Source organism: Cherax quadricarinatus, unplaced genomic scaffold (genome assembly GCF_038502225.1).
Source record: "Cherax quadricarinatus isolate ZL_2023a unplaced genomic scaffold, ASM3850222v1 Contig4899, whole genome shotgun sequence".
NCBI lineage: Eukaryota > Metazoa > Arthropoda > Malacostraca > Decapoda > Parastacidae > Cherax > Cherax quadricarinatus.
The window spans coordinates 10,500-22,784 of NW_027199925.1; the positions used below are offsets into that span (position 1 = coordinate 10,500).

The following is a 12,285-nucleotide window of genomic DNA, read 5'->3' on the forward strand; positions in this document are numbered from 1 at the left end:
CCCCCACCAAAAAAACTCTTAGCCAATCAGCGCTCGACAGCCTGCAGTGCCGGGAACAATAGACAATATAACAATACAACTATCAATCCAGCCATGAGATGGTTATACATTACACTGTATAACTTGTGAAAAATATAAATGAGGAAGTAACATTAATTATTTTTTATTAATATACATAATAAGACATATAATACAATGGACAGAAAAAAAAATCTAAATTTATGTAAAATTGGGTTTAGAATTTGTTTATGGAGGATCTGAGTTGGCTGGTGAGAGTGTTGTAAGAGGATCATCCAAGAGGATCACACAGAACACTGACACTTTCCTCACCTTATACTTTCAATGTAAACAAGCGAAGATGACTTCAGTTACAAGCTTTATTTTAGTCCTTTTCTTTGCTTGCACTTTAATTCAGTGTAAAAAAGAGGTACGTATATGTTAGGAGATAACACTTAACTCTTTTTAATCATATTTCTTGCACAGAACCTGTTTCCTAAAAAATATAATAAATTGTTTGCTAGTCGAAAAAAACTTATAATTTTTCGCTGGTTTAACGTCTTCATAAATATAATTATCTCATTATTTTGATTAGACCTAGCATTAGTAGTAAGTTTATTGTTCGACTTTTTATTGAATTATTTCCTCATCTCACCCTCCACTCCAGACTACCATCCCTTTCATGTTATATGTTGAACGACAGGCTTTACATCTTTCATAATATAAACGAAATCTGATGACATTTTACCCTCCATAATATACAATCCATTAAGGAAGTTTTGCGTATGTTTAATTTTTAAAAAAAAAATTATAGTTTCACCATGTCTGTCTATAATGGCTTTATTGGCCACTTGCCTAATAAGATAAGATTTCGTTCGGATTTTTAACCCCAGAGGGTTAGCCACCCAGGATAACCCAAGAAAGTCAGTGCGTCATCAAGGACTGTGTAACTTATTTCCATTGGGGTCCTCGATCTTGTCCCCCAGGATGCGACCCACACCAGTTGACTAACACCCAGGTACCTATTTGCTGCTAGGTGAACAGGACAACAGGTGTAAGGAAACGTGTCGTAATTTTTCCACCCACCGGGAATCAAACCCGGACCCTCCGTGTATGAAGCGGGAGCTTTAGCCACCAGGCCATTGGGCCATAATGTAAGGAAGTTTATTTAGGTATACACAAATACAGTTACATAGATTATCATAGCAGCATATGTGTAGAGAACCTAGGATAACCCAAAAAGTCGAAGTGACTTATTTCCATTGGGGTCCTTATTTATTTCCATTGGATGTCCTCATTCCATTTACAGCTCACTCTGTCAGAGCGTGTCCAGCAGTTGTCAGATGCCGGTTTGAAAAAACCAGTTTTGCGCTTCAATGGGGACAAGTTTCGGCAGTATGTTAAAGGCACTCCTCGCAACTATTCTATGATTGTAATGTTCACTGCACTAGCGCCATCTAGACAGTGTGGTATCTGCAGGTAGGTAATGCATTATACTTAGTATTTGATTGCATATTGCAGTATAGGTATGCCTTTGTGTATTCATATTTTAAGAACTTGTTTATAAAGTACAGTAGTCCCTTGAGTTATGATATTAATCCATTTCAGAAGATGTAACCTACCTCAAAACTGTCATAACTCAAACCCCAAAATTCATAGTTTTATGATAATTTGTTCCCAGACCAAACAGGCACTGTATCTCCCTTCATCTTCTCTTATCCACATTAACAACAGTCTTTCCATCTCTTATGATAATTTGTCTTTGTGCACTAGCTAAGATTTGACACCCATTTCAGTATCCTTTACAGTGTCATTTTACTTGATAATAGTAGAGATGGTTGATTGTGGAAAGCCATACTCGTGCACCAGTGCACTAATTCTAACTCCTGCATCATGTTTTTCACAATTTTTTGTTTGATCTTCAGAGAATTTGCCTGTAATACAAAAGATGGCATAAATAAATCACAAGGGCATATCATATTCCAAATTTTTCATTGCAGCTCAAAATTAAATTCTTCTATTAACGCAGATCGTAACTAAAAATTATTTTAACTCCAGCCCATCATAGCTCGAAGGACCATTGTATATATATGTGTTAACACTATATTCGGTATTTACAAATACAGAATTAATGGGGAATACTTGTGTACTAAAAGATCAGGTTGTCTAGGCAAGGCGAGATAAATAGGCAAGGCTCCTTAATTAAACCTGCTAGCCATAAATAGGTACCTAGGAGTTAATTTGCTGCTGTTTGCTTGTCAGGATAGAGGCCCAAATAGCCCCAGTGACAAGCCACATTTAACTTCCTTAGTTAATAGCCCTTTGGGGTTGCTTATCCAATTAGTCTTCCTCCCTTAGAAATTGTCCCCAGGAGGAAAGAAGGCGGGAGCAGTACAAAACATGGAGTTTCATTCCTGAGCATCTGCATATAATTGTTTTAATTGAATAATATAATATATAAATTTATTTCATGCATGCCTTAGTCGTATGATGCCCTCGGTGGAGCTTTTGGTTGAGAGATAGAGGTCTTGTACTGACTTACCGATCATCTCCATTAAAATTGAATTTTCTTCACTCCATAAGATCTGTATTTACTACTTGATTAAGCATAAAGTAAATGTTTTGTTCCAACTGAATAAACCCTTTTTTTTATATATACCATACAGTTCATGTGTAAAATGCTTAATACAGTTACAGTAAATATCCAGTTTATGGTAACTTGTGTGTCTAAAGTGTAGATGATGTGTGTTTTTCCCACATGCAGTGTGAATATCTTTTAGATAAGTGTTTATTCATTTAGTTTTTTAATTTATGAAGATTGGTGTTATGAAGGTAACTCAGAAGCCTGATGATGATTTGACATCATTTGTGGATGCACAGATCCTCTCCTGCTAGTCCTTCCACTTGTGGTGAAAGGAGTAGAGTAATACATGATTTATGGTATTCCTTATATACAGTGGAACTTCAGTTTTCGTATGCCCCAGTTTTTGTAGGATTCGGTTTTTGGCTATTTTTCGTCAAAATTGTCCCAGTTTTCGTATATTAGTTCGGTTTTCATAGAGTTGAAAATGGGCCGTACCAAATGCATCCGTGTGACTCTGCCACTCGAGTGCCCACACAAAGCGTCCCATGTGTTCGTGACTCAGTCTGCCTGTTTCTTGTTGAGTGAGCATCACCAGAAAAGCAACAGACTACAGCTGATTAAATTGCTTCAGAGGAAGAGGAAGAGAGAGAGGGGAGAATGTGCCTTCTTTTAGTGATTAAGGACGTGTGTGCAAAGAGGAGTGAGTTGCTAAGTTTTGTGAAGAAATATCACCCTAACAAAGCTGTTGCAAGCCGTGTCTGCAACATGTTCAGTGACAATGCCTTGTCCCATTTTAGGCAAATCTTAGACTCCAGAAACAGACCTCTCAGGACATATTTTTTGTGCGACAGTGACTCTCAAGCTGGTCCTAGTGCCAGTAAAAGACAAGGGAAGTAACCCCAGATAGGGCATTGATATATGAAATCCTTATGGAAGGGGATTTCCCTTCTAAACAATAACTTGTCCTCCTCCCTCATCCCATCTCACCGTCTTCCATATGCCAACAAGAGTCTTCAGTAAAGGCAAGAGTGATGTTAAATGTTCATTTAGCCATTTCATTAGTCATTTATATTTATTTCTCATTGTTTTCTGTATGTAAAACTATAGTTATTCTCTATAAAATGTATTTTTTTGTTAATATTTTTGGGTGTCTGGAACGGATTAGTTGGATTTACATTGTTTCTTATGGGAAATATTGCTTCAGTTTTCGTACAATATGGTTTTTGTCAAACTTTTTAGAACGGATTAATCACGAAAACCGAGGTTTCACTGTATATAAAAGAAATATTATTTTAAAAGACTCTTAGGTTAAGGAAACTATGTAGATTTTAAAGAATAAGACTTGCAACACCTGGGTATCTTTAGAGACGTTTTACCTACCAGGGGCTTTATCAGTTTAATGCAGAGACATGAAAAAAAGAAAGTGATGGGATGAAGGAATCATAGTATTTTTTTTTTTATTAGCACACTGGCCGATTCCCACCAAGGCAGGGTGGCCCGAAAAAGAAAAACTTTCACCATCATTCACTCCATCACTGTCTTGCCAGAAGGGTGCTTTACACTACAATTTTTAAACTGCAACATTAACACCCCTCCTTCAGAGTGCAGGCACTGTACTTCCCATCTCCAGGACTCAAGTAAGGCCTGCCAGTTTCCCTGAATCCCTTCATAAATGTTACTTTGCTCACACTCCAACAGCACGTCAAGTATTAAAAACCATTTGTCTCCATTCACTCCTATCAAACACGCTCGCGCATGCCCGCTGGAAGTCCAAGCCCCTCGCACACAAAACCTCCTTTACCCCCTCCCTCCAACCTTTCCTAGGCCGACCCCTACCCCGCCTTCCTTCCACTACAGACTGATACACTCTTGAAGTCATTCTGTTTTGCTCCATTCTCTCTACATGTCCGAACCACCTCAACAACCCTTCCTCAGCCCTCTGGACAACAGTTTTGGCAATCCAGCACCCCCTCCTAACTTCCAAACTACGAATTCTCTGCATTATATTCACACCACACGTTGCCCTCAGACAAGACATCTCCACTGCCTCCAGCCTTCTCCTCGCTGCAACATTCATCACCCATGCTTCACACCCATATAAGAGCGTTGGTAAAACTATACTCTCATACATTCCCCTCTTTGCCTCCAAGGACAAAGTTCTTTGTCTCCACAGACTCCTAAGTGCACCGCTCACCCCTTTTCCCCTCATCAATTCTATGATTCACCTCATCTTTCATAGACCCATCCGCTGACACGTCCACTCCCAAATATCTGAATACATTCACCTCCCCAATACTCTTTCCCTCCAATCTGATATCCAATCTTTCATCACCTAATCTTTTTGTTATCCTCATAACCTTACTCTTTCCTGTATTCACTTTTAATTTTCTTCTTTTACATACCCTACCAAATTCATCCACCAACCTCTGCAACTTCTCTTCAGAATCTCCCAAGAACACAGTGTCATCAGCAAAGAGCAACTGTGACAACTCCCACTTTGTGTGATTCTTTATCTTTTAACTCCACGCCTCTTGCCAAGACCCTCACATTTACTACTCTTACAACCCCATCTATAAATATATTAAACAACCACGGTGACATCACACATCCTTGTCTAAGGCCTACTTTCACTGGGAAATAATCTCCCTCTTTCCTACATACTCTAACTTGAGCCTCACTATCCTCGTGAAAACTCTTCACTGCTTTCAGTAACCTACCTCCTATACCATACACCTGCAACATCTGCCACATTGCCCCCCATCCACCCTGTCATACGCCTTTTCCAAATCCATAAATGCCACAAAAACCTCTTTGGCCTTATCTAAATACAGTTCACTTATGTCTCACTGTAAACACCTGGTCCACACACCCTCTACCTTTCCTAAAGCCTCCTTGTTCATCTGCTATCCTATTCTCCGTCTTGCTCTTAATTCTTTCAATAATAACTCTACCATACACTTTACCAGGTATACTCAACAGACTTCTTCTTTTCTTTCAACAAACCAGCCGTATCCCACCGAGGCAGGGTGGCCCAAAAAGAAAAACAAAAGTTTCTCTTTTCAAATTTAGTAATTTATACAGCAGAAGGGGTTACTAGCCCCTTGCTCCCGGCATTTTAGTCGCTTCTTACAACACGCATGGTTTACGGAGGAAGAATTCTGTTCTACTTCCCCATGGAGATAAGAGGAAATAAACAAGAACAAGAACTAGAAAGAAAAAAGCAGAAAACCCAGAGGGGTGTGTGTATGTATGTATGTATAATATATATATAATATATATATATATATATATAATATATATATATATATATATATATATATATATATATATATATATATATATATATATATATATATATATATATGCATATGCATGCTTGTACATGTATGTGTAGTGTGACCTAAGTGTAAGTAGAAGTAGCAAGATGTAACTGAAGTCTTGCATGTTTGAGACAGAAAAAAGACACCAGCAGTCCTACCATCATGTAAAGCAATTACAGGCTTTCGTTTTCCAATCACTTGGCAGGACGGTAGTACCTCCTTGAGCGGTTGCTGTCTACCAACCTACTACCTAGGACTCAACAGACTTATCCCCCTATAATTTTTGCACTCTTTTGTCCCCTTTGCCTTTATACAAAGGAACTATGCATGCTCTCTGCCAATCCCTAGGTACCTTACCCTCTTCCATACATTTATTAAATAATAGCACCAACCACTCCAAAACTATATCCCCACCTGCTTTTAACATTTCTATCTTTATCCCATCAATCCCAGCTGCCTTACCTCCTTTCATTTTACCTACTGCCTCACGAACTTCCCCCACATTCACAACTGGCTCTTCCTCACTCTACAAGATGTTATTCCTCCTTGCCCTATACACGAAATCACAGCTTCCCTATCTTCATCAACATTTAACAGTTCCTCAAAATGTTCCCTCCACCTTCCCAATACCTCTAACTCTCCATTTAATAACTCCTCTCCTATTTTTAACTTACAAATCCATTTGTTCTCTAGGCTTCCTTAACTTGTTAATCTCACTCCAAAACTTTTCTTATTTTCAACAAAATTTGTTGATAACATCTCACCCACTCTCTCATTTGCTCTCTTTTTATATTGCTTCACCACTCTCTTAACCTCTCTTTTTCTCCATATACTCTTCCCTCCTTGCATCACTTCTACTTTGTAAAAGCTTCTCATATGCTAACTTTTTCTCCCTTACTACTCTTTACATCATCATTCCACCAATCTCTCCTCTTCCCTCCTGCACCCACTTTCCTGTAACCACAAACTTCTGCTGAACACTCTAACACTACATTTTTAAACCTACCCCATACCTCTTCGACCCCATTGCCTGTGCTCTCATTAGCCCATCTATCCTCCAATAGCTGTTTATATCTTACCCTAACTGCCTCCTCTTTTAGTTTATAAACCTTCACCTCTCTCTTCCCTGATGCTTCTATTCTCCTTGTATTCCATAGTAGTGGTCACATAAGTGTGAGTGGGGCTAGCTAGTGGAGATATAATTTGATTGCTGTGGAACTAGTGGTTAGGTTTGGTGTACAGTGTAAGATGGGATTTATTTGATGGTCATGGTTTGGCATTTTAAGATTAATCATGCCTGAACTAGAGAGATTAAAACTGTGTTTTGTACCATAGTGTTGGATGTAACAGTAACACTATAAATAGAAATTGCTGCTTCTACTATTTTCATCAAGGAACTCGCCAAGAATAGACCAGAAAAGACTACACAGTCCAACAAGGAGGTTTACCCGATCCCAAGTGGAGGCTGAGATTGGGTTTACATTGAGGAGACTTACAAGTGTTTGTACACCAGAGTCATTGAAGACAAATATTCATCTATCAAGTTTTTCAATTCAGTATGAAAAGGTTATTCAAATCTATAAGTTTACTCATGACTAAAGCATGTGTAAACTCATATGACCTTGTATGGACACATGAACTGATGAGGTGCCAATATTATCATAAAGGGAGAACAACTCCAGAAACGTAGATGTTTAGATGTGTCTTCTATTATTACATTCAGCATTATAGAACAAAATACTGGGAGTTTCACTAGCTCAGAAGTTGTGCTTAGAGTAATCTTAAATTACCAAAATCCTGCTATCAACTAAATTATATGTCCACTTATGAGCTCTGCTAATGCTTTTGTGACTACCATTACTACTGCTACTTTACTGCACGTGAAATGTAACCATTACATTCTTGGTCATCAAATCAAATTACATTTCCACTAGCTAGTCCCAGGGATAGCAGTGATAACAGGAAGCAACCAGTATAAACTCAAGAATATGGAGCTGAAGGAATACTGGGAATTTTTTCTTCAGAAATAGTTGTGGATAAATGGAATATGTAAATTGAAAGAGGTAGTGAGTGCTACAATTATTGGAAATTTAAAGTTTTTTTATGATGAACATATCACTGAAGATGGAACACTGGGCATAACTGTTCCTGTAACTTGAAATAAGTAGTTATTGCATTTTTCAACTTAGATATTCTGATTTTGGGAAATCTTATTTTTTTTCTGTCTAATGAAACCATGGGAAAAATTAAATTCTTTTAGAGACTAAACGGATTTAAACCTTTTTTTTTTTTTTTCTAAGGCATGCACATGATGAATTCCAGCTAGTGGCCAACTCCTGGAGATACTCTCAGGGCTACTCCAACAAGCTCTTCTTTGCTCTTGTAGACTTTGATGAAGGCCCAGATGTCTTTCAACAGGTATGAATTTAGTATATTGATTAGAAATAAATGCAAAGATTACTACACTCTGTTAAAGGCAGTATACTTACATTAGTCAGACCTTATTGTACAGTATACTTTTTTTTTTTCACATTGATTTCTCCCCAAGGCAGTGACACAAAGAAGGAAATAGGTTTCACCATCACTCATTATCTGGCTCTCCAGTAATGCATAGATGTCACACTTCAAATAACCTTCCAGTCTATTCCCACCCATCTTTTTGAGTGTGGGTACTATGCTTCACCCCCTTCCTCCCCCCCCCCCCCCAAAAAAAAAAAAAAATAGTATCTGCTTTCCCTGAATCCCTTCATAAATGTTACCTGGCTCACTCTCGCATCACATCAAACCCCTAAAAAACACTTTCATCTACTCCCACATTTGATTTTTTCTTGTAAGCCATTTGTAGATATTCATTTTCTTTTCAACGAACCAGCCGTATCCCACTGAGGCAGAGTGACTGGTGACGAAAAAAGAACAACTAAAGCTTTTTTTAAATTTAGTAATTTATACAGAAGGGGTTACTAGCCCATTGCTCCCTAGATAGTTTTATTGGATCAAATTGAAAATAGAAGTTGTTAAAATTTTTATTGTTTTTTAGTGTTTATTCAAATTTAATAATTTTGAATTTATAGACTCCACCACAGTGAAGATATTTATTTCATATTTTACAGCTGAGACTCAATTCTGCTCCTGTGTTTATGCATTTCCCAGCCAAAGGCAAGCCCAAAAAGGTAGATACCCTGGATATTCAGCGAGTTGGTTTTGCTGCTGAGAACATAGCTCGCTGGGTTGCTGAAAGGACTGATATTCAGGTATGTTTGCTACGTGTGCACTAATGTGTATTATTTATCGACATATGTATATACAGTGGAACCTTGACTTGTGAGGTTAATCCGTTCCAGGAGCTAGCTTGTAACTCAATTTACTCGTATATTAAATTAATTTTCCTCATTTAAATTAATTGAAAAGCCATTGATCCGTTCCTGCACTCTGGAGAGATGAGAAAAAATACTTGAATATGACGCTGTTATCAAGCGTATGGCTTATTCATCTATCACAATTCATCTAATATGACATAATAAACAATATAATTAACACAGAAAAATGATATATACTCTAGAATGAATAAAATAGGCCATAATATGGTGGCAGAGGCAGCAGCGGAAGCGTCCGCCATTTCCTGTCCAACTTTGACTATATAGTATCTTCCCATGCTCTTATTGTAAGAGAAAACAGAGTATTTTTGAGGCTAACTGCAGTAGATCACTAGTTTTCTAAGGAAAACACTGAAAATATCATATATAAACACACAAATCATAATACTACATACGCTACAGGATGTAAAGAAATAATAAACTGTTTATATAAAGTGTATATGTACTTGCTTGGAGAAGAAATAGTGGGGGAGGTTGTGGGTGGGGGAGGCTAAGGGTGGGGGATGTTGAGGCTGTGGCATATGATGTCAGTGGCCCTGTAAACCTCCAACAACATTGTTTTTTTGATCACTGAACTTAACTGATACAGCTATAGTATCTACATATCGTAGATATACTAAGCTGGTATTGCCTGGCTAAGTCCATGGAAATCATTGTCTTTTTCTTCTCAGCACTGTCCTTTGCACTTACTTTCTTAGGACCCATGGTTAGGAAAAAGAAATTTGGCCAAATGACTGTAAAAAATGCAAGCAAGCACGAGAGAGATGCTCCCACAGCGATGTAAACTTGCACTGCTTACTGGATGTTTTGGTATCAGTGTGCCAACTAGCGGCAGCATTCTGAATTATTATTACGTACATATTATGTATTATTATTATTAATTTAGGGAACTGAAGCTCTTGTTATTATAATGTTAGAGTAGGGCCCCACTTTTCGATGTTCCGCTAATACAGCGATCTCAAATTATGAACAAAACTTTCTATACGGCAAGTGGTCTTTCAAATACGGCGCGGGCCACCTGGTTTGTTTACATTCTCCATATGCACATATCTCTATTATGTAATAATAATCGCTCTTGGGCACATTAAATGTCTAATTTTATCTCAATATAGACATTTTCATTAATCCATCTATATTTTCTTCAAAATTATATAAGAAACACGTTACGTAATATATAAACATTTTATGTTTATATACTATGGGGGTGTGGTTGCCGGGTGGAGGAAAAACAGTACGTAATTCTAATAATAATCACTTGGGCACATTAAATGTCTTATTTTACGTTAATATAGACATTTTCATTAATAAATCTATTATATTTTCTTCAAAATTATATAAGAAACACATTATGTAACATATAAACATTTTGTTTATATACTATGGAGGTGTGGTAGCCGGGTGGAGGGAAAACATTACGTCACTCCCCTTAATACATAACGCTTTTGTTTACAATTCTCGACTTGAATTATTCATTACTTCTCCCTTTGTTTCTGATGGCATTTAAAGGCAGTTGTTAGAAATGATTCGAGTCAGTGAACATGGTATGTCGATGGTAATATGTCTCTGGGCCACATTAAATATCGTGTAGCTATGTAGGTAGCTGTAGGTATGTAGCCCAGGTGGACTACATACCTACATTATTATTATTATAATAACTCATAATTATGCGTATGTGTACCTGTACCTAAGTAAACTTGCACATTGTGCTAGCATGCAGGTACACATTAAAATCACTAAGAGTGTCTTATTAGTTTTGAAGATGCCATATTAATAATGATAATAATATGGAAGAAGTGAATGTTTTCAGATACTTGGGAGTTGATGTGTCGGCGGATGGATTTATGAAGGATGAGGTTAATCATAGAATTGATGAGGGAAAAAAGGTGAGTGGTGCGTTGAGGTATATGTGGAGTCAAAAAACGTTATCTATGGAGGCAAAGAAGGGAATGTATGAAAGTATAGTAGTACCAACACTCTTATATGGATGTGAAGCTTGGGTGGTAAATGCAGCAGCGAGGAGACGGTTGGAGGCAGTGGAGATGTCCTGTCTAAGGGCAATGTGTGGTGTAAATATTATGCAGAAAATTCGGAGTGTGGAAATTAGGAGAAGGTGTGGAGTTAATAAAAGCATTAGTCAGAGGGCAGAAGAGGGGTTGTTGAGGTGGTTTGGTCATTTAGAGAGAATGGATCAAAGTAGAATGACATGGAAAGCATATAAATCTACGTATAGGGGAAGGAAAGAGGGGTAGGGGTCGTCCTCGAAAGGGTTGGAAAGAGGGGGTAAAGGAGGTTTTGTGGGTGAGGGGCTTGGACTTCCAGCAAGCGTGCATGAGCGTGTTAGATAGGAGTGAATGGAGACGAATGATACTTGGGACCTGACGATCTGTTGGAGTGTGAGCAGGGTAATATTTAGTGAAGGGATTCAGGGAAACCGGTTATTTTCATATAGTCGGACTTGAGTCCTGGAAATGGGAAGTACAATGCCTGCACTTTAAAGGAGGGGTTTGGGATATTGGCAGTTTGGAGGGATATGTTGTGTATCTCCATACGTATATGCTTCTAAACTGTTATATTCTGAGCACCTCTGCAAAAGCAGTGATAATGTGTGAGTGTGGTGAAAGTGTTGAATGATGATGAAAGTATTTTCTTTTTGGGGATTTTCTTTCTTTTTTTGGGTCACCCTGCCTCGGTGGGAGACGACCGACTTGTTGAAAAAAAAAAAAATAAAAAAATAATAACACAATAATCACTCTAAGGAGCATTAAATATCGTATGAAATGTTAATATAGACATTTTGCTTAATCCATCTAAATACACCCCTCAGTAGAATAAATTAACATAAATATGAGATGTGGTAGCCAGGTAACTTGTAGGAATTGTGGTAGCCAAGGCAACTTGTGGTAGCCAGGCGACTTGTGGGACTTTGTGACGAAAACCAGACGCGTTCATCTGGTCTGTTTACATTGTGTGGGTGGGGTGGTGAGGGCTGCCCTTCCTGGCTACCCATACT

At 38.0% G+C, this 12,285-nt stretch overlaps 1 protein-coding gene across 1 annotated transcript; it reads left to right on the forward strand.

Moving 5' to 3' along the window:
• Positions 1-268: 268 nt before the first annotated feature.
• Positions 269-9,191, forward strand: Ostgamma (oligosaccharide transferase gamma subunit). The gene is made up of 4 exons (XM_070081901.1): positions 269-427; positions 1,307-1,476; positions 8,202-8,319; positions 9,012-9,191. Exons 1-4 carry the CDS (start codon positions 359-361, stop codon positions 9,174-9,176), a joined length of 522 nt encoding a protein of 173 aa, XP_069938002.1. The 5' UTR covers positions 269-358; the 3' UTR covers positions 9,177-9,191.
• The last annotated feature ends 3,094 nt before the right edge of the window (positions 9,192-12,285 follow it).

What these genes read in the sequence shown, in the direction of transcription:
- Ostgamma (XM_070081901.1), top strand. Translation starts at nt 359, where the DNA reads ATGACTTCAGTTACAAGCTTTATTTTAGTCCTTTTCTTTGCTTGCACT. An exon ending in TAATTCAGTGTAAAAAAGAG is followed by an intron (nt 428 to 1,306) that starts GTACGTATATGT and finishes TTCCATTTACAG; the next exon opens with CTCACTCTGTCAGAGCGTGT. An exon ending in GCCCAGATGTCTTTCAACAG is followed by an intron (nt 8,320 to 9,011) that starts GTATGAATTTAG and finishes CATATTTTACAG; the next exon opens with CTGAGACTCAATTCTGCTCC.